Source organism: Conger conger, chromosome 2 (assembly GCF_963514075.1).
Source record: "Conger conger chromosome 2, fConCon1.1, whole genome shotgun sequence".
In the NCBI taxonomy this organism is placed as follows: domain Eukaryota; kingdom Metazoa; phylum Chordata; class Actinopteri; order Anguilliformes; family Congridae; genus Conger; species Conger conger.
Genome location: NC_083761.1, coordinates 70,713,318 through 70,738,375, shown reverse-complemented (window position 1 = coordinate 70,738,375; position 25,058 = coordinate 70,713,318). Strand labels below are relative to the sequence as shown.

Below are 25,058 nucleotides of genomic sequence, written 5' to 3'. Positions count from 1 at the left end.
ACACACAAAACAATTTATTTAGAAATACATTATTCAGTTTGTTTATTCAAGCTGTTTTATCGACTTACACTGTATGGTAAAGGAATATTGTAAGGGGATTTCCTGTTATGACCTCTAAGTGTTTTTTACATTTTGTCTTTCTGAAAATGTTGTCTTGGAACACAAGGTTCAAATAGTACATAGTGTTGTGTGGGTTTCTACAGGTAAAAATTCTATACCTGCTTGATAATTGATTGTTTTTATTTCATCATTTCATCCTTCGCCCTTTCAATATAATAAGCAATCATGCCAATAAGACCTGTTTGCATTACTTATGCATTTCACAAAAAGATACTTGTGGTTGTTTTGGATCACTTATGGTCATTTCAAAGCATGCGTTTTCATCTGGAATACATATGCTGTGCATGACTGTATTATGAACCTTGCTGTGACTGATTGGGGTTTGTCTCTTATGTTAGGACATCATATTTGTTACAAGTTATATTTTGGCCTAATTGTGGTCCTATTTATTTATGTAAAGTATGCATGCATTACAAAATTACAAAACATAATGCTGCATTTTCCAACATTATATGACTTGTAAAATGAGCCAGGCAGCCCATGTGTGTTAATGCAATGGTGCAAGAATGATGAAAATACACATGAAATATTTAAACAAAGTTTAAACGTTTGATTTTCTGTTCCATCAGGTAACTATAAATGGAGTATAAATGCTTTCGATTACAATACTTAAAAATTCAAATCGAGAGTAATAGAGCTATTACTTACTTTTTATTTCAAGGAAAAAGAACACCTCATATTTTCTAGATAAACACTGTAAAGCGTATGCTACACTTTTACCAGTATGTTCTTTGTGCAGTGAGAATGCTAAAATAGTCTACAGGTACATTCGCCGATGTTATACTGCGCAGATTTTCACCCATGGGCCATGCACCGTTAAATAATGGAACAACGTTATGACCCGCCTAGCATGTGTGGGTTGGCTACTTTATGGATCACGTGTGGACGTCCTGGCTTAGCAACTTGTTAGCCCTTTCATGACGCGGATTTGTATTGGTCCCGGGCCTGGCTTGGGGCTTTTAGTGCTTAGCAGCGACAAGGTGGACGTCGGCTAAGCAGACAGAATAGGAACACAGGTATCGTATGAAACTTTAGCTAGCTGATTAGATATACCCATGTGTAGTCTTAACTGTCATTGCCCTACATAGCGTTCGCGTCCACGTAGATATCTAAACATATGTTAAGCCCTTACAGTGGCTTAATAGCGGTACCTACTGGTAGCCAGGCTAGCCAACAGTACGCTAGGTCTTTGCAATAACTAGCTTGAGCAGCTAATTATAATGTTACTACTGTTCGATATTTTGAGATCAGTTGTGATCATTGACGTTAGTGTTAACTAGCATGCCTAGCTAGTTAACTTGCATTGAACTAACCAGAGTAGTGGGTAATATTCAGCTTTAACTGGTAACGGTAGCCTAACGTTGTTCAGCCTTGAACTGACTTGCTAGCATTGATATTCGGATTGGATTACCGTTGTTTATTTAGCTAGCTGTCTAAATTCGCTACTGCTACGTAGCTAACGTTAGCTATTTAATCTAAACCAGTGAGTAACTTGCGTTACTAAAATGTAGTTCGCAAACGTTATTGTGTGGAATGTGGTATCATTGTCGTTTTGGGTCTTTTGTAGCTAAATGTCTCAGCCGGTCTTATCCATCACACCAGTAAGTATGGAGCATTCATTTGAACAGTGAGAAGCTATGATGATAAAATGGCGGCTTCGAATGCACTAGGATATCTCGCTAGAGGTAGCTAGTTAGTAGGCAGTTACTAATCACTAGCTAGATGTACGGCAACATCACCTAACTTAGTTAACTATTAGCGCACTTTAAATACTGACGATGTGTCCGGGTTCTTTAGAAAGCCTCCATTCGCTAGCAATTCACGTTACAGTTCTACAGGGCATAGTCCATTGATTTTATGGGGAGGGGGTTTGTTAAAAGGGGGTGTGTGGTTAAAATGGAGGAGGAATGGTTCTAACGTTAGCTGCTTTGTACACGCATATATTTTGCAGCAAATCCATGCAAAAACTGTCATGCACACGTCGAATTAGTAGATTCCTTAGTAACGTTAACTTCTTTTGTAAATGCTATTTTGGTTGGTTCGGTAAGTTAGCTGGGGAACCTATCCTTCGTATGAAAATGCGCACTACGTAGTAATAAGATGGTAACGTTAACATATTTATAATTTAGTTGGTCGTACTTTATCTTCATCGATAATGGCTTAATCCCCCCCCCCCCCCCCCCCCCCAGATCGTGATTTAACATGAGTCATTGTTTATCACGTCTCACGTTAATTTGAGTAGTTTTACAGTATTAACGTTAGCTAGCTATCTACCACAAAGATTGTGAGGTAGCCGTTTTCGTTATGAAGCAGTAAGCAGGTGTTCGTCGATTTTGCTTTGATTGTTGAGGAATTGAATGAGAAAAATAATTCAAGCAACCTTATTCGTAGTAGCTGACGTTAGTAGTCTATTCGAGACACAATTCTTTGCATATAATTTGCACTTGTGTAACGTTATATCTAGAATTGGCTGAGGAAATTGACTGTGGTGAAAGTGTCTTCTCTGTCTGACAAATGTCTGGGGTGAAATCGTCTATTGGATCACAGCTTGCGTATAGCATGCATCTTACATTCGGCTTTCATGCAGAGCGAGTTTTAGGAATACATTATTTTATTATGCGTACTTTCGATTCGTAAAACTAGGTATTTTCAGTGAAGCAATTCAGCTTAAGCGCCTTGCTTGAATGGTATGACAACACAGCCCCAGATGGGAATCGAACCCATGAGTTACCAGTTCTGTAAACATACTGCGCTGTTGCCCCAGAGTCACGCATTAACTGCAGCGCTGTTCTGATGGCTAATAATTCCGGATGGACTATCCCTTCATTCAAGATAATGTTAATATGAGTGGTTGTTCTAAACCAGCTTGCTTTTGCATGCATTGTTGACTCCGACCCCCACCCCACACAGACTAATTATAATCGAAGCTCTCTAGCTTGTTCAGAGAAATCAATGGCTTTGAAATAAGAGCTGACACACGATGATCGACTCTGTCCTTGGTGACTTTGCATTCATTGACTTGTCGGCTATCACAGATGGATGTTGCCATCTCTGCGTCCCCCCCCCCCACCATGAGTACTAAAGTAGTAGTAGTAGTAGTAGTAGTAGTAGTAGTAACTGCTCCAGTGTGAAGTGAAGGTGTTCACTTCGGTTGATGGGAATGCAGAGGTGTTGTCAAGCTGATCACTGCTCTAAGGCCGTGTCCAGTGATGCTGGTGCAGTCTGGTGAGGCTGTCGGTAGGTTTTCTTTGTGCGGTTGATGCATTGAGTGGGGTCAGACAGGATTATGCAGTGGTAACAATGATAAGACCAGGTGATTTATTAAAATAGTTCGGCCGCAGTCCTGACCTTGCTGTGGAAAAAGGATCTTTGAAATGACATAGAAGTGTTTTGCTATGGCCTGTAAATGGGGCGGGGGGTGGTATTACTGTTAGATTTCACAAGACTACGGAACACAATGGTCACAGTGCATAAACACCTATGATGTGTTGATAGACATGAATGTGCAGAGTGGTTACTTGTGGTTGTTTTTGGACAGTGGGGGTGGGAATGGGGGTGGGGGGGGAGGAGAAGCAATGTCTTTAGGAGTGCCCATTGATGCAGCTTACTTAACAGGTCCTGTGTGCTCCTTATGTTCTCATTTTATCAGAATTGCCTTTGCAAAATACAAAAATCGCACTTCACATCCTTCACCGTGTGACATTGCTTGTTTTTTGTGAATCTGGCTGTCCTTTGTGACACAGCGTACAGTAGCATTGAATTGGCAGCACACTGGATTGTAAGTGGGCTAGATGAACTGCATTTTGGATGGTAAATTTTTATCCAGAACAGGGTGATATTACATAACGCAGACCCCAAGGTTTTCAGAATAACCTCAAAGCTGCCTTTTGATTATTTCCAGAAATTCAGCACCATGTTCTGTTTATGACCAACATTGAGTATTTTGGGCACTGCTAAGCATTCCTCTCTTTTAAAGAGACTTTAAAAAAAAAAAAAAAAAAAACCCAAAAACAAATCTGGAATTTCCTTGCTTGCCTTGTATGCCTGTGGGTTGAAAGCCTGACCGTTTGCTTGCAGGCCATGGGCAGAGGTTGCGGTCAGAACAGGGGTGATATTGCTAAGAGGGTGGAGCAGGTGCCAATGCCGGTTTGGGACGAGCGCCTGGCGTTTGAGGAGCTCCTTTACTGGGACAGCCTGGTACAGCACGGCCGGGTTCTTCACCCACACGACTACCATAGGTAACCGCAAGGAAAATATAACCACCAGAGCCCTCCAGCCAGGCCAATCGTCATTTCCTTGGTCAGGTTTTTTTTAAGAGGCGATAGCCACTTATCCACTTGGGACCACAGACCGTAGTCAGGCAGAGATTTAGGCAGCACACGGGGAAGGCCACATGTTTTTGTTTTGCTTTTACATCGTCTTTCCGGAAGGAGAACTCTGGGCCCCTAATTGAACACTAGCTCATGCCAGGCAATTACATAATTGTTTTTTCTTTTCTTTTTTTTCTTCCACTTCTTTAACTCGTCTGCACAGCGTGTTCTTAATAAGCCAGCTAACCTGCTAACAGCTTTGTGAGAAAACGGTGAGGACACGGTACCATGCATCCCCGTAACTATGTCCTTCAGTCTGCTGTCCTCTCCTGCTCCAGGGGCTCCAGCATGAAACCTGAACTATTGACTAACTTGACTAACCCCAGGGAGTGCCATTTTTAAACCCCTCTAAAGAATCTCTGTATGCTGTTGGGTTTATGCTTCACTAGAAAAAAAAGGGGGGGGGGGGAGGATTTGCACAACATCCCACATAATAATGCATAATATTATATTATATCCATGTCCGTACAACTACAGGCGAAAAACTGCATTTGCACATGAATGGGTTTGAGCAGCTGGGTAGACACAGATGGGACACAGATGGGTTGAGTCAGTCTCTCCCAGTTGGGCAGATTGTTTTGAGGGCTCTACTACACCTCTGTCCTACGGAAATCCTGCTGAAAGCAGTTTCACTATCAATTCCACAGTGGTACCTCCTTCAAGTACGCTGAACTTTAAACTCAAGAATAAGAAAAAAAACAACCTCATTGTCAAGCTTCTTTCTTGTCGTTAATTCAAATACATGTTTATTATTTGTACAATATTTTTTATTATTCACTGAAATAGCCCAAATTTAAACTAACTTGCCGTGGTCCTACACCCTGGGAAAGACGATGGGAATAGTATCTGGGCCACCACCAGCCTGAATGTCTCTGACGTAGGGGGCCAACAGTGGATAAGGGGCTATTGTGCTCTGAACATCGGGCACCAATTGACGGGGAGTTTTTACAATGAAAGTCCTGTCTGTTCAGTTCTGGCCTCAATAAGTACAACCTCACTGAAAAGATTGGAAATGGGTTTTTGCCTGGCTTATTAAAATGGGTTGTTTTGAAATTGTATTCTGTGTGTGTGTGTGTGTGTGTGTGTGTGTGTGTGTGTGTGTGTGTGTGTGTGTGTGTGTGTGTGTGATCATTCTTTGTTTGATTGGGGCGGAATTCTTTTCATTTTTGGAAGACGTGTCTATTCTCCGTCGGCTTTCATGACCTGCAGTGTGAATTTCAATGAAGGCACACAGCTGAGCTAATGTGTGTTTAGAGCTGTTGGGAGCCTGTAATGAGGCCAGACATACCAAGGGTTAGCTCTCTTATGTACATTCCGGGAAGCTAGTGAGGTATATTTACCGTCTTTGTTTTTACATGCGAGTCCACTATAAGCCAATAACCCAAGCTGCCTGCAATCATTGCCCTGCAAAATGATGGGTGCTCTGCAGCGCTTTATTTCTGTTGAATCGTCAGTAATGCACAAATCCTGATCGACTGTAAATTACTGGTGATTGATAGGCCCCAATCCTCAGGCTTCTCCAAGTTTGTGACAGGACAGCTATTGATGACATTGATGCTTTTGATGCTTTGTTTAAAAAAAAAAAAAAAAAAAAAAACTTGCTGAGATTGTAGAGAAACTGCCACTGTCAGTGAGTGGATTTTTTTGGCAGCGAAGGAATGTGAGTCTCAGTATTGTCTGTTTTCCAGTGTCATTTGCTACCTAACATGTAGCTAAATGTGTCTCGGTTTTATTTATCTGACCCTTCTCACCACATGCACACTATAGCCTGCCCCTATTACAAATGCAGCTCCTTCTATCCTCCTGGAAGCTGCCATTGTTGGGCATGTGAACGAACAGCATGACCTGGTGCGAAATGCCAACTCGCTCACTCGATACCCCTGCCAGTAGGTCGTGTCATAGGAAGTGTCAGGGGAGGTTAGGTGTCGCGCGTGCCAAATCCTGCTGCCACCCAGGCAAAATGGAAGCTTCTGGACTTGTTCTGTAGCAGCAGAACAGGAGTAATATCTCCAGAAGCACAAAGGTCTTATTTCTCAGCAGGGATAACGGTGTTAACAGGGACTGGTCCGCCCAGTCATTTTTCACTGCTGCCGCCAAACCCTGTCGTTCCTGTTAAATGCTAAGCGGTCTTCCTCCTGTCGCTCTCCTGCAGGACCTTTTCATGCGTTTAGACTCCACCCGGCAAGGCCACCTCTTCTGCCAAACTCCTTATCCCAACGGCAGGTTAATTACAGCCGTTCAGGCAGGTTTCCCCGCTGGTGGCGTTGTCTGAGACGGGGACCCGCACTGCTGAAATGCAGGGATTGTCAAATCACGATCCTCGAGGGCCGAGAACCCTCTGTACCTGGGAGTCAGGTGTGAAGACAGTCTGGCCAATTGGTAGCGCTAATTACCCAGGAGATTAGAGAAGGGCTGGATTTGGATTGGAGGGCCAGATTCATCCAGAGAGCCGCAGAGGCCACGCTCGAGATTTTATCTTGTTTGAAGGCGCTCTGAAACGTGCGGCTGTAGGATCTGACAGAATGGCAGTTGGATCCTGGTACTTTCTCCTGATGCCTTCCTCTGCTCCGCAGATACGAGGAGCTGCGCTACTGGTACGACTGCCTGTGCTACGAGGAGGACCTGCGCCTGTATCACCACTACATCGCAGCCAGAAAGGAGCCCCACGAGGCACCTCCCGACCAAGCCATGGTAGGACTTTAACCCCGCTGCCTCCTACGTCTCTGTGTGTGAGGCACTTTTAACCCCGCTGCCTCCTACGTCTCTGTGTGTGAGGCACTTTTAACCCCACTGCCTCCTACGTCTGTGTGTGGGAGGCACTGGAGACCATGAGTGTTTCTCATGTTTGAGGGAACATGTCCAAAAGGCAGCTTTTGATTTGGGTTCTGTTAAGTGTTCTTTTAAAACAAAATAAGATTCTTCCAGCCTGTGGAACTCCTTGATTACATCCCATGGAGCATTGCCTGTGAGGTTTTATAGAAAGACAATTGTAGAAATAAGATCAGCTATGATGACAGTCTGGGCTATTTTGGTGTTGAATGTACAGTTCTGTTATGTGATCATTGCTGCAGCTTCCATTTGGTTTTATGCTGAAGTCAACAAGTCACTTAGCGGTTGCCCGTAGGATGATGTCTGATGTTTTCACTGCTGCGTGTGTTGTACTGAACAAGGTCTCTGTCCATGCCACTCACCCACTCCTAATTCTCTCCACACCTCCACCACTGCCAGAATGCCTTGTGTTTTCTCATAGCTGGCCAACTGTGGCTGGTTGGTGTCTTGGAACAAAAGAGGTTTATTCTGGTAGGGCATCGTGAATAACTCCTCTCTTCTTCCCTCCTGGTCTTATCTTTTATCGTTACTGATGGTTTTTAAACGCTACAGGAGATTAAGCTTTCTTTGGAAGTTGCTGAATGGGGCCCTGTCTGGTCCTCCATTTATGTTTGTACCTCTCAAGTTTCTCGGTGAGAGCAGGTCATGTGAAATGGCCAGCAGTAAGTTTCAGGTTTCCTCCCTCCACTGAACTTTTCCCTTGTTCCCTCCCTCTCTCTCTTTCCCTTTCTCTCCCTCTCCGTTTCTCCATGGCAGCCCCCGCCTTTCCGCCAGCGACCGATGCGCATCTTTGTGAACGACGACCGCCACGTGATGGCCAAGCACTCCGCCGTGTACCCCACACAGGAGGAGCTGGAGGGCGTGCAGAACATGGTCTCTCACACTGAGCGCGCTCTCAAGGCCGTCTCTGACTGGCTGGACGAGCAGGAGAAGGGCAGCCCCAAGGGCGGAGCTAAGGCCGACTCCGCCGAGGCAGAGGTGGAGAAGGAGAGGTGAGGGCGGGTGTGGGGCAGGTCTGGGGCAGGTCTGGGGCAGGTCTGGGGCAGGTCTGGGGCAGGTCTGGGGCAGGTTTGAGCAAGGTCTGCGGCCCGGTACAGAGCACACTGTTTCATGGCTAACAGACGGCTAGCACTGCTCCATTGTCGGTAACTGTTTGCGCTCTTGTCCTTGAGGCTCTCCTGACTGTGCCGTTCCCGCCCCCCCCAGTGAACCCAAGCCTTCAGAGCAGGCCACACGCACCCTGCGGGGGGTCATGAGGGTGGGCCTGGTGGCCAAGGGCCTGCTGCTGAAGGGGGACCTGGACCTGGAGCTGGTCCTGCTCTGCAAGGACAAGCCCACCATCAGCCTGCTGAAGAAGGTGGCCGAGAACCTGTCCGAGCAGCTCACGGTGTGTCCCGCTGGCTCTCTGCCTCTCGCTGGCTCTCTGCCTCTCATTGCCTGGGCTTTTGGCTCTTTCTTTGGTGCAGTTTTTTAAAAGGCAGTATTGGTTGTGATAGAATTGATTGGGATGGAACTATAGCATCTTTTTTCATCATCTGATTTATTTTGGGTAGCTGAAGGCCTTCGTTGGTAAGATGTATATTTCCTCACTGGTTAAAACAAATTGCAAACTGATGAGATTGGCCTCCTTTTCTGTGGAAGCGATTATGGGTTTTGGCAAAAGAATGGCAATGTTTACATGCTGAGTGTAGCTTGGACTACAAAAACCTGAGGCTCGATTTTTATTTTCTTCTACTCAATGTAGTGAAATCCAAATTTATATGAGCAATTCAAATTTCATTTTAAAGCTTTTGAATGACTAGTTTTTTAAATTTCACTTCAATTACACGTTGCAATATTTAACATTGCTTGCCTTAATACCTTTTGGATCAGGAAACACTGTTTTCAATGTAACTAGTATAAGAAATATGTCCCCAGTCCCTTACAAACAAACAAAAGGAAGCAATGCTTACCTTTCAGAAGCTAATATTATAGAACAAAATACATACATTCTACCACTTTGGTATGTGGTTGGGTGGCCTGTAGCGTAGTGGTTAAGGTAAAGGACCGGGACACCCAAGGTCGGTGGTTCTAATCCCGGTGTAGTCACAATAAGATCCGCACAGCCGTTGGGCCCTTGAGCAAGGCCCTTAACCCTGCATTGCTCCAGGGGAGGATTGTCTCCTGCTTAGTCTAATCAACTGTACGTCGCTCTGGATAAGAGCGTCTGCCAAATGCCAATAATGTAATGTAATGGTTCAGCATTAAATAGGGGGGGGAAAAAAACCCTGCCCTATGCATTACACTACATTGTGAGGACAGTAGCTACTCAAGGGTTATATTGCCATAGAGGAAAATCTTTAAAGTGAGATCAGTGCAGTTTAAACACGGTGCCGTTAGTCAGGTTCCTTCAGTGTAAATGGTGTCCGCCCCCCCCCCCCCCCCTCCTCAGACCATCACGGAGGACAAGTACGAGGTGGTCCAGAGTGTCCGGGACGCCACCATCGCCATCAAGAGCACCAAGGAGCCCGTGCTGACGCTCACCATCCACCTGACGTCCCCGGCCGTGCGCGAGGAGGTGGAGAAGCAGGCTGCAGGAGGTGGGCTCTCTCCCCCCAGGGCTCAGCCTTCGCCAGGGCCTCTCCCCCACCGCAGGCCCGCCGCGCGTATTGTTTATTGGGCCTTCAACAGAGCTGGGAGACGCCTTGCTGTAAAATAAGACACCGTGCTGTTTGTAGCTCTAGACGTAACATGTCTCCCGCTTAACGTGTAGCATTTATTGATGGCCCAATACACAGTAAAGTAACTACATGGTTTAGAAGCTGTTCTTCCAGTCCTTGTGTCATAGCGTAAAAAAAGAAATTGATATTTTCTGAAGGCTTTCTGAGAACAGAGACAGAGGAGACAAAAACATGATTGCATGTGTTTTTTTTTTAATGGAATTGTATGAACGGTTTGCATTGCAGCAAAAATGAGCAGCGGAGTTTGAGTGGTGTTCTGGTTGATAGCCCCGGTGTAAGGCTACGGACTCGCGTCCAGGTCGTGAAGCAGGTCAGTGCGGGTCGTAGGTAACGCTGGGGCGAGTTTGACTCTGCGTGGTTGAGCGAGAGCTCGCCCATTCACAGTCAACATGACAGCCATTTTTAAAAACCTCGAGGGGTGGCGGGGGGGGGGGAAATGGGGAAAGGCCCAGAATCCAGGGCTTCGGCAGAGTGTGGCGGAGATGACTCTGTGGGTCGCTGGGCTCCGTCCGCTGCAGTTCGGTAACGCCGTAGAGCGTGTATCCGGGGATGGCTGACCCGCGTGACCCCGGCCTTATCTAAACCCCGCGCTGAGAGACAAGCCCCTCGGTTGGGTTGCTGATGCCATCAGTTTTGCTGCAGTGTAGACTGGCTTTTTAGACTGTGCATCTGATCACTGCTGCCTGTGGTTCAAAATCTGATTCTCTCTACCAAGCCTTCTAGTTTGTCAATTTTTAGGGACGCTGGACCTTTGACCAACTGGACGCTCTCTGTCTCGGAAGGGGCAAAGCAGTACACCCAAAAAGGGGCAAAGGGGAGGGGTTGTGCCCCCTGGTCACACTCATGCACCCGCTATATCGCCTCAGACAAGACAGACTTGAGAAATGAGTAGGAATGGATCAGCTCATGTGAGAGAGTCACACTGGTGATGTATGTTAGGGCCACTACTTTTTCTGCTTTAAAGAAGGGGAAGTGATACTTCGCCAAATAGCCAGCCTCCCCCCCAATTTACTAGTCTCAGTTGATTCCAGCTCCTGCTATTTGAATGTGGATGTATTCTTTTAATACATCCGCACCTTTTCTCTAATACGTGGATGAAGTAAATTGCCGGTCATATACATTCCTATATAATTGAATGTATTTCTGCGTATTTGTAATTTATAAGTTCATCACCATCAGTGGCTGTGGGCAGGTGTGACTGTCATTTGCAGTTTGAGTTGATATGTGTATAAAGTCTGTAGGTAGACTCGGTGCTACTCTGCGTTAGCGACTAGATGCGTAATTGGTAGGATATAATGTCATGTTACACGCTCTCTTTATTCCATGGGTTGAAATAAGTGGACGGTGCGTCCTTTTTAATTCATACTATACCTGCACTTTAAATGGCAGGGCTGCCCACACTGAGGGTTGTATTTGTGTAATCCCCGGTTCTGTTGCATGACGGTAGATTAGACGGAGGAAGAGTAGGGGCCCTAATATGTAGACGCCTCCCTCCTAGGAGCTGATTATGGGTGTAGTGGTCCTTTGCTTTGTCTCGGGGGGACCCCCCTCCCTCCCCCCCTCCTGCCTGTGCTTTGGGAGCGCTGTCTCTTCCCCCTGGCCGTGTGACAGAACCCCCCTTGGTCAAACTGTACCTTGTCTTCTTATTCCACCCGCCAATAGACACGCTATCAGTCAGCGATCCCCCGGATGTTCTGGACAGGCAGAAATGCCTTACTGCCTTGGCGTCTCTTCGCCACGCCAAGTGGTTCCAGGTTTGCATTTTGCCTTTATTTGTCTTGAAGTAGTAGTTGAGTTTTTTTTATTTTTTTTATTTTTTAAAATTATATTTCTACCATTTTTTCCGTTTTGTGCATCTGAAGTGTTTCACCCTCATAGTGTATTAGCTCTCATTAGATGGGTATAAATGCTCAGTGCAGGTATTTTTTTTCTCCCTTTGCTTCCCTGCATAAGTCCTGCATACTACATAGATATTTCGCTTGTATCTCGCTCTTCTTACGCCATTATTATTTGGAGCTTTATCTGAGTTTTGTTAATTAAATGATGTTTATTTGAGTATTTTAACTGGCATAGTTTAATACGACGCGCTCATACTTGATGCAGAAGGGATATGTTTCACTAACTCACATTTGCGATCCTCAGGTGCAATATTTCTGATGGTGTAGGGAACTATGTTTTTCTCAGTCTGACATCTGGGCATTAACATTTGTGTTTTCTGGAATATCTTCACGTCATCCACTTGCATTAAAACAGGGATATTCCCATCCCCACAGTAATGACTACCATACTATTGTGAAGTGGATTATTTCAGGCGTTCCCCGCCACAGTACTCGAGTGCTCATCACGATTGTGTGTATGTGTAGTATGCAGTCTGAAACCTGATGCAACTTTCTCTGTTCAGAGGGAATATTGCACCTTGTTCAGCTTTTTTGTTCATACTGGGGTCGGGGGGGGGGGGGGGGGGATACTGGTTAAAATGGCCTGGTACTGTTTTGGAGGATATTGCTGCTCAGAGAATTTTGAGAGTAAATTGAGTTTCTGTTCTCCCATGGCCTACCGGGCGAGAATTGAGTTCTGATAACCCGATACTTTTCTGCATTGAAATGAGAAATACTTGAGCGGTCCTGCAATAGCAGTATACTCTTTCAGCAAAGCCCCCAAGTGAAGGAGGAATTTTCACTGTGATGACTTAATTGATCTTAATTCATCATGTTGGCTGTCTGCAATAACAGTGGCGCTGAAACATTCAGTTGATATCTTTTTTGGAGCAGTCGATAAGTTAGACACTCAGGGCGTAAGTGTAGCGTCTATTATAGTACATACTGCAGCTCAGGGCCCGGCAGAGAGCATGTGCAGAGTGCAGTACAGAGAGCGAGTACTATGCTGACCCTGTTGAAAGCATGAATTGACCCGCGATGATTGTGGCTAAGTGGTGATCCTCCCCCCCTCCTCCCGCTTGTGTCCGCAGGCTAGGGCCAACGGACTGAAGTCGTGCGTCATCGTCATCCGCATCCTGCGGGACCTGTGCTCGCGGGTCCCCACCTGGGCCCCTCTGCGCGGATGGGTGAGTCCCACCGGGAGCGCCGCGCGCACCTGCGCGGTCAGGATTCTCATGCTCGGAGTGCGGTGAAGCGCTTCCGGGAAAATTACGCCTCCGGTAAATGGTAAATGGCGGGCATTTATATAGCGCCTTTATCCAAAGCGCTGTGCAATTGATGCTTCTCCATTCACCCATTCATACACACGCTCGCACACCGATGGCGATTGGCTGCCGTGCAAGGCCCCGACCAGCTCGTCAGGAGCATTTGGGGGTCAAGTGTCTTGCTCAGGGACACTTTGACACAGCCAGCGCGGGGGATCGAACCGGCGACCCTCCGACTGCCAGACGACTGCTCTTGCTGCCTGAGCCATGTCGCCCCATGTCGCAGTACAAACGGCCAGTGGTTCCCTCTCCTGCCCGCCCAGGTGTTTCATGTGTTGAAGGGCTTGAGTAGTTGTATCCGGTGTCCTTGAGATGGAACGCATGACATGGGCAGGCTGGGGGGCACTCGAGGAGAGGTTTGGTAACCACTGGCCTATGCAAGGCATTCATTTTAAAACATTCCCTTTTTAACATTGGAACCCAGAGACAGATCACAATATAAAGCCTCTGTAGTAAAAATGTTATTTCCCCTCTCCCCAGCCGTTGGAGTTGCTGTGCGAGAAAGCGATTGGAACAGGGAACCGGCCAATGGGAGCAGGGGAAGCTCTTCGTAGAGTTTTGGAGTGCCTAGCTTCTGGGATTCTGATGGCTGGTAAGCCCGCTACTTAAGGCATAGATGTTGGAGGGGCTGACATTATAACAGGCACAAGTGTAAAAATAGCTTGGGAAAATTCCCATGTGGCCCCAAGGGCTGTGCATCAACTAATTATAGCAATGACTCTGCTGTCTGTTTACTTTGTAATAACGTGCGGTGAATTACATATGATGGCTAATACTGAATGTGTGGATGTGCCCTTGCACTCTATTACAGTAACCCATATGCTAGCCCCCTATAGCCCACTGGGCAGTTATACTATCTAAACACCATTAAGTTTAATGGCTGTGTCTCCTGTACGTAAATTGCACGTTTATTACAGTTGAGAATGGGTGGCAGTATTAATATGAGCCGTGGGCCCCTAGAAGAGGGGGAGGAGGAGATGTTGGGAGTGTTTTGGAGAGCTGTGACTGATGTATGAGGTGAAGATGACACCTCTTGGCTTTCTGCAGACGGTCCTGGCATCTCTGACCCGTGTGAGAAAGAGACCACTGATGCCATCAGCCACCTGGACCGGCAGCAGCGGGAGGACATCACACAGAGCGCACAAGTGTGTTTACCTCCGGGCATGCGCAGCACACACACACACACACACACACACACACACACACACACACACACACACACACACACACACATACACACACTCACACACACACTCACACACACACACACACACACACACACACACACACACACACACACACACACACACTCTCTCTCACTCTCACTCACACACACTCTCTCTCACTCTCACTCACACACACTCTCTCTCACTCTCACTCTCACTCACACACATACACACACACACACACACACACACACTCTCTCACTCTCACTCTCACACACACACACACACTCTCTCTCACACACACACACTCACACACACACACACTCTCTCTCACTCTCACTCACACACACACACTCTCTCTCACTCTCACTCACACACACACTCTCTCTCACTCTCACTCACACACACACACACTCTCTCTCTCACACATACACACACACATACTCTCTCACTCACAGACACACACACACTCTCTCTCTCACACACACACACACACACACACACACACTCTCTCACTCACACACATACACACACACGTGCAATTGCTCACTCAGCACTTTATTAGGAATGCCTGTACACCTACGTATTCATGCGACTATCTAATCAGCCAATTGTGTGGCAGCAGTGCAATGCATAAAATCATGTAGATACGGGTCAGGAGCATCAGTTAATGTTCAATGACTTTGACTGTGGAGTGATTGTTGATGCCAGACATGGTGGTTTGAGTATCTCAGAAACTGCTGATCAAACCTAAGTGGATAGGCTACAGCAGCAGAAGACCAATAAGTCTTTAAAAAAGTGTTGTAGTGTATTTGAGTACTTCCATGACCTTTTTGTGTTGTGTTTGTGACCCTCCTCAGCATGCCTTAAGACTGGCTGCGTTTGGGCAGCTGCACAAAGTGCTGGGGATGGACTCTCTGCCCTCCAAAATGCCCCGAAAACCCCGCAGTGACACCCCCATAGACTACACGGGTATGGAGCTCAACCCTGTCTGTGCTCTCATGGCCTTTCATACTTACTCATCGTAGCTTAATTATGAACAGTTTTGTGTTTGTGAAATGCCGAGGTTCATTTAGGATAACCAGACGTTTGTGTTGTCGCACTTCAGTCCAGATCCCCCCCAGCTCCACTTACGCCCCGCCGATGAAGAGGCCTATTGAGGAAGAGGAAGGAGGCGATGACAAGAGCCCCAACAAGAAGAAGAAAAAACTGCAGAAGAAATGTATGTGTGACTCAGCATAGGGTTTATTTCATGTTTCCATGACTTCCTTCCATAAATGGCATCAGTACTAATGAAATGGTAATAGCTTTTACACGGTTTCTCATGATTGTCAAGCGCTTCATAGTAAATAATGGAAACTGGATGATACACGGCAGCCATTTTGTGTCAGAAAACTCACCATGCACTAGCTTTGTTCTTGGCTCTGAAATGTTCCCCAAACAAGGCAAGCATAAGGAACATTTGGTCCCTTCTCACTGAACCCTGTGTGGGTTGGAGCTCTTGACGTTGAGTCTTCCTCCTCCTCCTCCTCCTCCTCCAGCCCCAGAAGAGAAGGCGGAGCCTCCTCAGGCGATGAACGCGCTGATGAGGCTGAACCAGCTGAAGCCGGGTCTGCAGTACCGCCTGGTGTCCCAGACCGGCCCCGTGCACGTGCCCGTCTTCACCATGGCCGTGGAGGTCGACGGCAAGAGCTACGAGGCGTCCGGCCCGTCCAAACGCACCGCCAAGCTGCATGTGGCTGTCAAGGTGAGGCGTCAAACGGGTCTGCTGCTGGTGGTGTTCCTCTGGGCCGTCCGGTAGTGTTCACTGCTCACTCCACTGATACTCTGCACATCTTTTCGGTTTGTTGTCAAAAGTCATTTATCCCTCCAAGGACAGGGCTTTCAGAGTCATTCCAGGATTAGTTTTATGTGAAAATGCATCTGTGGTTCAATCTGCCGAATACATGCAGTGACTGGTTTTAGTGTGACTTGGGTCAGCTCAGTGTTGTGCATTGGCAGTGCCGTTCTCATGCCCAGCCCACTGCTGTCGGTCATGTAGGCTCAGGGCTGCGGTGTGTGTCCCTCTGACCTGCTGGGCCCCGCCTCGTGTCACTCAGGTGCTGCAGGACATGGGCCTGCCCACAGGGGTGGAGCTGAAGACCGCAGACCCGGTGAAGACCGACGAGGGGGCCAACGACGCGGAGTCGAACCCTCTGGCCACGCCCGCCGCGCCCGCCGACCCGTCAGCCGCGAGCACCGCCAACTCGGAGGCCACGGACCTGGCGGAGGTGCGTCTCCGACTCTGCGATGGGGCTCGCAAGAAACGACCCTGCTGCGTTCGACCGCTTTGTGACGCGCTCTCTGTCGCCCCCCTGCCTGCAGAACGCGCGGCAGCAGGGCCCCATCCTCACCAAGCACGGCAAGAACCCGGTGATGGAGCTGAACGAGAAGCGGCGGGGGCTGAAGTACGAGCTCATCTCCGAGACGGGCGGGAGCCACGACAAGCGCTTCGTCATGGAGGTGAGTGTGCCAGGCGCAAGGCTTCGACACGCGCTTCGTCATGGAGGCGAGTCCGCCAGGCGCAAGGCTTCGACAGGCTCTTTGTCATGGAGGTGAGTCCGCCAGGCGCAAGGCTTCAACAGGCTCTTCGTCATGGAGGTGAGTGTGCCAGGCGCAAGGCTTCAACAGACGCTTCGTCATGGAGGTGAGTGTGCCAGGCGCAAGGCTTCGACACGCGCTCCGTCATGGAGGTGAGTGTGCCAGGCGCAAGGCTTCGACACGCGCTTCGTCACGGAGGTGAGTGTGCCAGGCGCAAGGCTTCAACACGCCCTTCGTCATGGAGGTGAGTCCACCAGGCGCCCGGCCCTGCAGCGTGACTTCAGCGGAACACCGCCTTCCTCATCGCAGGAGAGAACGACACCTGCAGCTGCTCCCGGGTCACCGTGGCGATAACGGATGTGCATGACTGGCCAAAATGATTCTCAAATAGTTTATGGCTATTGAGAACGAATATTCCAAAGTGCGGAATCCACCAAAAGAAATTTCCGATTGAATCGACTTTAATAGGCAATCTGCTGTTTGCCACCAGAGGCTTAATAAACTGCAATACCTCTGGTAGCCTCTGGACTGTGCCAGCCTCTGGGGGAATGCCAGTCCTTGCACCCCTGTGCTGAAGGCTGATTTACTGTATTTCCATGCTGTTCTCACTCTTCCGGTGTTGACAGGAAGGTTAAGCTCTGCTTTCCAGTTGTTTTTGCCAGGACCTGCGGGATGCTATTTGTGCTTTAAGTGAGCTAATGCAGACCCTTATAGCCTCCATGTTCCAGGGTAATCTGCGGCGCGTTAAAAACGCTCGCAATGCGTCAGCTGTTCAGTCTAATCATTTGCACTGGTGTGGATGCAGACAGCTCAGGCAAATGTCGCCCTCTAGTGGGGTGTTTTTATAACGGTAGTACAGGGGTTGGTAGGGCGAGCTGGCTGTCGTTGTTACTCTGAGCAATAATTGAACTGTTAATTTGAGCAATGAAAGTCGATGTTTACGCAGTTAACTTGCCTCAGTTGGTTTCTTGGATCTGAATTGGTTGCTCATTTTAAGGTGAAAACAAAAACCAGCACACCCTGCAGCTCTCCTGGACCAGAGTTGCTGACCCCTGCACTACTGTGATTAATTGTGTGGTCTATAATCACAGCCATAAGTTCCTCTCTACATGTGATCTGACTGGCAGGTCTGCAGCAGGTATGACGGCAGTTGTTTGGACAGCAGTTTGGTTGGTTGTCGGCGGTCTGAGCAGTGCGAATGGCTGCTTCTCTCTCTCAGGTGGAGATCGACGGGCAGAAGTTCCAGGGCACCGGCTCCAATAAGAAGGTGGCCAAGGCGTACGCTGCCCTGGCCGCACTGGACAAGCTGTTCCCCGAGGGCTCCACCCCCGAGGCGGCCAAAAAGAAGAAGCTCCCCCCCATGGTAACGCACGCCCTCCCTCCGACCTCGTGGTGCTGTTACCCGCTCGCCTGATGCTGTGCAGAGTGTTGTGAGCCCACTTTAACTCCGTCTGTCCTGGCAGCACAACCCTGGCTTTGGCATGATGGGCGGGGCTTCAGCGGATCCTTCCAATCCTGGAGGCCGAGGAAGAGGGGGGCGTGGCCGGGGGAGAGGCAGAGGGTTCAACAACGCCGGTGGATATAACCAAGGTAGAGACAGAGTGACGATGTTAGCCAAGAGCAACCGTGTGAAAAAGGATTACATGCACCTTGCTGCTTTCTGGAGGAAATGGAAATCACGGTTAAACTGAAGATAGGACAGCACTAGCTTCTGCGATATGACGTATATGCGAGTGAAATCTATTGGGGGGGAAATGTTGGAAGGGCCAGGACTCGATTTGACTTGAGTGTGATGAGGGGGAAAATGTGCCACTGTGAGACACACGCCCACTGTTACTCCGTGAAGTAAAATCTAAATTCGAATTGTTTCCAGGTAGTGGGATAAGAACGTTTTTACGTGAAAATGTACAAATATTAATATTTGACCATTTTTGGGGGAATATATACTTTTAGACGTGCTTGTGTTGTTATTGAGAATTGACTACATTTAAGAAAATGCTCATTTTGATTCCACTGTGATTTAAGAGTTTCAGAAGCTTGTATTACACAGCTAACATTGCACACACATTTCTCCTGCAGGAGGCTATGGAAGCTATGGCTACGGGAACAGTGGAAACTCTGGATACAGTGAGTAGCCATTCTCTTTTCCCTGGTTTCCCTCCCCCCCCTTTCACAGGCTGTTCACTGACAGGCTACAGAGTAGGGGTTGTGAAGGACTGTACTGCCTCATCTGCTCCAGTGTGTCTGCTCCATTTCCTCTCTGCGTCCCAGTATGTGAGGCTGTCGGACATACTGGCCCTTACCGGGGGGAGGGACGCACACTCCGGCTGATACTGTACAGACATTACTGTGCGCTCCGTATGGGGAGCCACTGCTGATGTAGAGCAGTACAAAGTGTGGTCGACGGCAAGCAGCTCTTAGCCCTCCTGACCCGACAGGGCAGTGTTTGAGAGTGGGAGAAAGGGCTCTCTGTGCCTCTCTGTCCTTCCTGGTGACGCTCTGACACTTTTACATTTCTCTGCTTTGTTAAGCCGCAGGACTCTGTCCATCAGTTTTTGAATTTCCCCCTAAAATCGGAAAAAGGCACAGCAGCACGTTCTGAGGAAAAGCTCATCTTGAGGGTGACAGGAGCAGAGAAATCTAAAAAAGAAATGAAATAATAATAATATTAATGAAATAAAATAAAAAACAAGTGAAAGAAAGAAAGAAAAGAATATTCAAATAAAAATACAAATTCTGCGTCAAGCACCAATACTGGCAGTACCAGTACCGGCACAAAAAAAATCTAATTATTTATTTATTTTCTTTCTCTGCTCTGTCTCACTCTAGGTGACTTTGTCTCAGACTGCTATGGCTACCACGATTTTGCCTCGTAGAACAGCCAGCTGGTCCCTTAAAAAGAGCGTTAAAAACATTAGTGGAAAGACCTGAGGCAGCCTCTCTAAGCTGGGGCCCCCCCTCCACAGGACACCACTGCTGCTGAGTGGACTCTCCCCCCGATGTCCCACAAACCCCTACGCCGATTGTGTTCTGGACTGGAAAAGGCTTTCATGTTCTGATGGACTGAAACAAGAAGAGTGTTTAAACACCAGAAGGAATTACCTTTTTTTTTTTTTTTTTAAACTGTGAACTTTTGTTCCTTTTTAACTGTGATGACATACATGACATACTGTATTGCTCAATTTTTAATAACTGTGTAGACTGTCAGTGTTAATAACAGGAAACGCCTCACTGCAAGTTTTTGTACTTCTTTTGTATTACATTGTGAATTGGACACATTGCATTTCTTTCTATGCATCCACAAACTAGTGTTACCTGCTTATTCTGCAGACTGCCTCCAAACCTGTGAGTGAATAGGTAAGAGGAAAGACTGAATAGCTGAGCAGATATGGCTGTGTATAGCTGCAGACTGCAGGACTAAGGCTGCTACCCTGTGATGTGTACAGTACCCTGGGTTTAGCGTAGAGCAGCGATGTGCTGACACCCTCTTCACCACAGCTGGAGCCCCATGAACACTGCCTCCCCCCTCTCTCCTCTCCTCTCCATCCCACGGTTTTTAAACGGAATGACGCTGCTGATTCCTGCACGATACTGTCTTTTTTATTTTTATTTTACAATCATGTGCTGTTTGTATTACAAAAAATAAGTCCATGAAGAGATTTTCTTTAAAAAAAAGATTTAATAAATGTCCGTAAAGGGACGGAAACAACATTGTAGTGTATGTCTGTACAATGTCCCAACACATGAAGACACCTAATGCACATAAATGTGAATATTCCTACTGTACCACCTCGCTTTTTATGTGAAATTGTTGAAATCTTTGGTTTTTTGGAACTTTTTTTTCCAAGTGCCAAGTCAGTGTTGTAAACCTCCACTTTTTTCAGTTACCAGTAGTGTTTGTTACGTCACTATTAGAATGTTCAGACGAGAATATAATAATCGCTTATCTGATCTCGCACCACAAAGGGTTAATAATAATGAGGTATTTCACATGGAGTGTGAATTAGGTGGCCTGTCGCATAGTGGTTAAGGTACATGACTGGGACCCGCAAGGTCAGTGGTTCTAATCCCGGTGTAGCCACAATAAGATCCGCACAGCCATTGGGCCCTTGAGCAAGGCCCTTAACCCTGCATTGCTCCAGGGGAGGATTTGTCTCCTGCTTAGAATAATCAACTGTACGTCGCTCAGGATAAGAGCGTCTGCCAAATGCCATTAAAGTAATGTCATGTAATGTAATGGAGTGACATCATGCATGGTGTTTGTTACTCAGCGCTCTGTCTTGCTCTTATTCCCAGATAACTACTACAACAATGGCGGGGCCAGCGAGGGGGCTGGATCCGCGGGGGCCGGGGCTGTGGGCGCGGCCGGCGCGTCGGCGGGCGGTGCTGTAGGGGCGGGCGCCGGAGGCTACGGCGGCTTCTATCAGAACGACGCCGGTTACTCCGCCCCTCCCCCCGCGGCCACAAAGCCTCCCGGCAAGAAGCCCCTCCCACATCCGGGCGGGAAGCCGCCATTCGCCGGAGCAGCGCCGTCGCCGGGCGGAGCTCCGGGAGCCTACCAGGCCACGCCTCCTCCCGGGCAGGGCTCCTATAATCAGTACGGCCAGGGCTACGGCCCGCCCAAAAAGAGCTTCGGCCAGAACCAGGGAGGAGGCGGCTACTCCGGCTACAGCACCGCCTACCCCAGTCAGGTGACGGGTGGCGGGGCCAGCCAGGAATACAGCTACGAAGGTGAGAACTACGGGCTTGTGAAGAACGGATACCAGCAGTGGCATGTATGTGGTTTTAAAGACCCTGTGTGTCGCATGTATTTGGGTTATTGAGAACTGTATCCCCGTACCAGTGCCCTTCCTTCAATGTGCTGACATACGGCTCAAAATGGCAGCTCATGCTCAATGTGGTCACTGATAATGGCGTCCGGACTTGTATAATCGGCTGAGCTTTCCTGAGAGCTGGAAGAGCTTGTCCGTGAAGCTTACGTGCCCGGCCGGACATGTTGGGGCAAGGTGTCGGGCAGCTGCTGTGCCTTTGTTAGCTTTAAGGGGGTGTGTGGCGGATTGACAGTGTGGTGATAATTTGTTCTTAGGTTACAGTAGCAACAGCACATTTGAGTCGGGAGGCTCCTACCCCCCCAGCTCACAGGGGGGCTACGGGGGAGGGCCGTCCGGACAAGGGGGGGATAGCAGCTACCAAGGTCAGAACCTCTGTGACAAAATCGCTATCGGGTCATTCTGTGAAAAATCTACCAGAGGTGTGGGAGTTCACCACTCTAATTTTGCTCAAACATTGTGTAAATCTTCTTTATAACATTCAATAAAGAACATCCAAAACATTAGCCTCATTGGATTTGGAGTCGGTTGTGAGTGGGAATTGGGGTCGATATTGAAGCATTTGGTATTAAAGCAGGGGAAACCCTGAAAATGTCTGAAACTCGAGTTTCTGTCGATGAAGTTTCCATAATACTGCTCAGAAAGAATATATATGGTCATTCATATATGCTAAATTGTGCCGCTTGCCAATTTGTTTTCAATATTTGATTGCTTACTACAACAGCACCACTGTACGGTATCCAAACTTTAAATGCTAGTAAATGTCTTGCTTACGAAAGCCACAAGGAAAATTAAGTCAAATCAGTAATTTATTTTTAAAAAATGCAAAGTTGGGTCTGGCCATAAAGTGACCAAAAAGTGTTAGATATTCAACCAAGTACAGGGTAAGGTAGAAAGTTTCCAATCAAAACGAAACGTTATGATCATATGTAGGCCTATTATACATTTTCAAGTACATAAAGTTTCATATTGATTGGAAACTTTTCTGGCTGGACTCAACTTTGGCATTTTAAATGATGAGTAAATGATCTCTTGGACTTTCCTTGTAACTGTTCTTAACCAAAATGTCTACTAGTTTTGAAGTCATACACTAAGTGGTGCTGTTGTGCCATGCTAACCAATTTATAGTAAGCCATCAAATATTGAAGGAAAAAAATTGCCAAGCGGCATGATTTAGTATTTATGACTTTTTTTCTGAGCAGTATTCTGAAAATCGTGAGTTCTTAATCTGAAACGAGATGGACAATTTCAGGTTTTTCCCAGCTATAATGCCAATTTTGGAGCTATGATGCTATGATTATTGAATATAGAAAGAGCATTTACACAAAGGTTTGAGAAAAATTGGGAGTGGTCAACTCCCACACCTCTGGTAGATTTTTCACGCAATGACCCTATTTATTTTGTCCTCACCAGTTAACCGTACACATTCAGCCAATCCAATCAGGCCTTCAGGCGGGCAGGAAATGTAATTTGTGATTTGTAAAGGATGTCGGTAGTTTGATGTGATGCGGCATTAAGAACTGTCTTTTTTTTTTTTTTTTCCTGTCTGTGTTTCTAGGTTACAACAGCCAGACGAACTTCAGTGTTCCTGGTGGAGCTAACCCAAGCTATGGGGGAAACCAGGGTTCCTTCGGCAGTCCTGTGGGGTATGGGAGGGGCGATCCCAGCATGAACTACCAGTACAGATAGACTGAAACTCCACTACCCAGAACCCCACCCTTCTCCATCCCTCTCGCAAGCATTTTCCAAAGTGGAAACGGCTCACTTCTCAGTCTAGGTCCTTTCGGAGGAAGAAGGCTAATTTCATGTTTTAGCTGCTTTTATAATTTCTTTTTGGATGTGTAAAAATGACTAGGTAACCGTGTTTTTATTTTGTATGGAGTTGTTGTTGAAACTTTTCCTAGCATTTTTACCCCTTTGAGCAATGCATCTCTGACCCATTGATATTAAAAAAAGAAAAGTCCCTTTATTTGCTCTGCCGATAAGCATTGTGTTACTTGTTCGTTTGCTTAACACTTGAGATTCCAGTTTTCTCCAGAATTTGCTCACCAGACACTAGTCGCTAATTTTGGCATACCCACTAACTTAAAAAAAAAAAAACATGATTTTAAGTCATAGTTTCATACAGATTCAATCTGGCGGTTTGTGGAAATTTTGATGGGATTGGTAATTTTGACCACTCTAATGGGCGGTTGGTGGGGTTGTCTCATCCTAACTTATTTTAGTTTTAACAAAAGTAGGTTTTGGTCTCTGCCTTTTCCTGTGACGGTTCCTATCTCAATTACACCTGTGCTTGTGTTAGGATAACCTTTGGCCTAGCTGACATTACTGAAAACAATGACCTACTCACCTCATTTCCAAAAAATGTAATGTTTTTCTTTTTTGTTTAAATTTGCTTGTAATTTTAATGCTTATTTTTAATGTTTGAATTTTATTTTGCCGTTTTCAGCCAGTGATTTCTTGAATGTAGATGACTGGCAATTGAATGATTTTTAGTTTGCTCAAGTAATTATTGGGGAGGGGGGGAGTTTTTTTTTTTTTTTTTCGTTTTTTTTTTTTCAGAATGTGTATCAATGTGCATCAGTTGTGGTTTGTACCAATAAAGGATTTTTATTTTGGAAGGTGCCTTCATCTGTGGTTTGTGAAATCTACATGCAGGAACACCAGTACTATTGTGCCATTGCGTTAAATTACGTCACGGTCATTTTAGCAGATGCTCTTGTCCAAAAGTTAGTCAGACAGGAATATTAAAGTGCCATGCTCCCCGGAATATTAAAGGTACAATAGGTACATTTTTGGGTTAAAACATTCGTACAAGACCATTGTAAATCCCTTCCTATCATTGAAAAGGGCCCACTGAGATGTCGACTCTGCCTGTGTTTATAGTCTTTAAATTCCGGTTTCAAAATATACCGTTGACAGACTGACACTGTACCAAAACAGCTGAACAATAATTCAAGCTCATTGGTTGAATTGGTTCTAATTAGCATAGCAAATGGCGTTGGGGTGGGGTTTCAACATCTCCACGTTCACAGAGAGGGAGAAGTGATAAACGGTTTTGAGGGTGTTTGTTGCTCCAATTCCTCTCTTGACCGTTAGAAGTCCACAAGTGCCTATTGTACCTTTAAATGCCATATCGGCAAAAAGTCACAGAAGGCCCTTTTATCACAAAATGTAATTAACCGACCAAACCAAAATACCACTAAACAGCTGACATCTTTAGAGCACTTTTAGGTAGACCT

General features: G+C 46.8%; 1 protein-coding gene across 6 annotated transcripts; it reads left to right on the top strand.

The window, feature by feature from the left end:
- The first annotated feature begins 1,029 nt into the window (after window positions 1-1,029).
- Window positions 1,030-23,925, top strand: ilf3a (interleukin enhancer binding factor 3a). 6 transcript variants are annotated; one of them, XM_061230055.1, is made up of 21 exons: window positions 1,057-1,136; window positions 4,198-4,358; window positions 7,064-7,181; window positions 8,076-8,311; window positions 8,526-8,706; window positions 9,751-9,898; window positions 11,702-11,793; window positions 13,008-13,103; window positions 13,722-13,833; window positions 14,289-14,386; window positions 15,268-15,379; window positions 15,516-15,629; window positions 15,949-16,154; window positions 16,507-16,677; window positions 16,772-16,909; window positions 18,207-18,350; window positions 18,451-18,577; window positions 19,067-19,114; window positions 21,284-21,718; window positions 22,074-22,181; window positions 23,375-23,925. In XM_061230055.1, exons 2-21 carry the CDS (start codon window positions 4,201-4,203, stop codon window positions 23,503-23,505), a joined length of 2,973 nt encoding a protein of 990 aa, XP_061086039.1. In that variant the 5' UTR covers window positions 1,057-1,136; window positions 4,198-4,200; the 3' UTR covers window positions 23,506-23,925. The 6 variants fall into 6 exon arrangements, with proteins under 6 accessions (XP_061086055.1, XP_061086039.1, XP_061086032.1 ...); XM_061230048.1 differs by lacking the exon at window positions 1,057-1,136 and adding an exon at window positions 1,677-1,721; XM_061230059.1 differs by lacking the exon at window positions 1,057-1,136 and adding an exon at window positions 3,336-3,357.
- The last annotated feature ends 1,133 nt before the right edge of the window (window positions 23,926-25,058 follow it).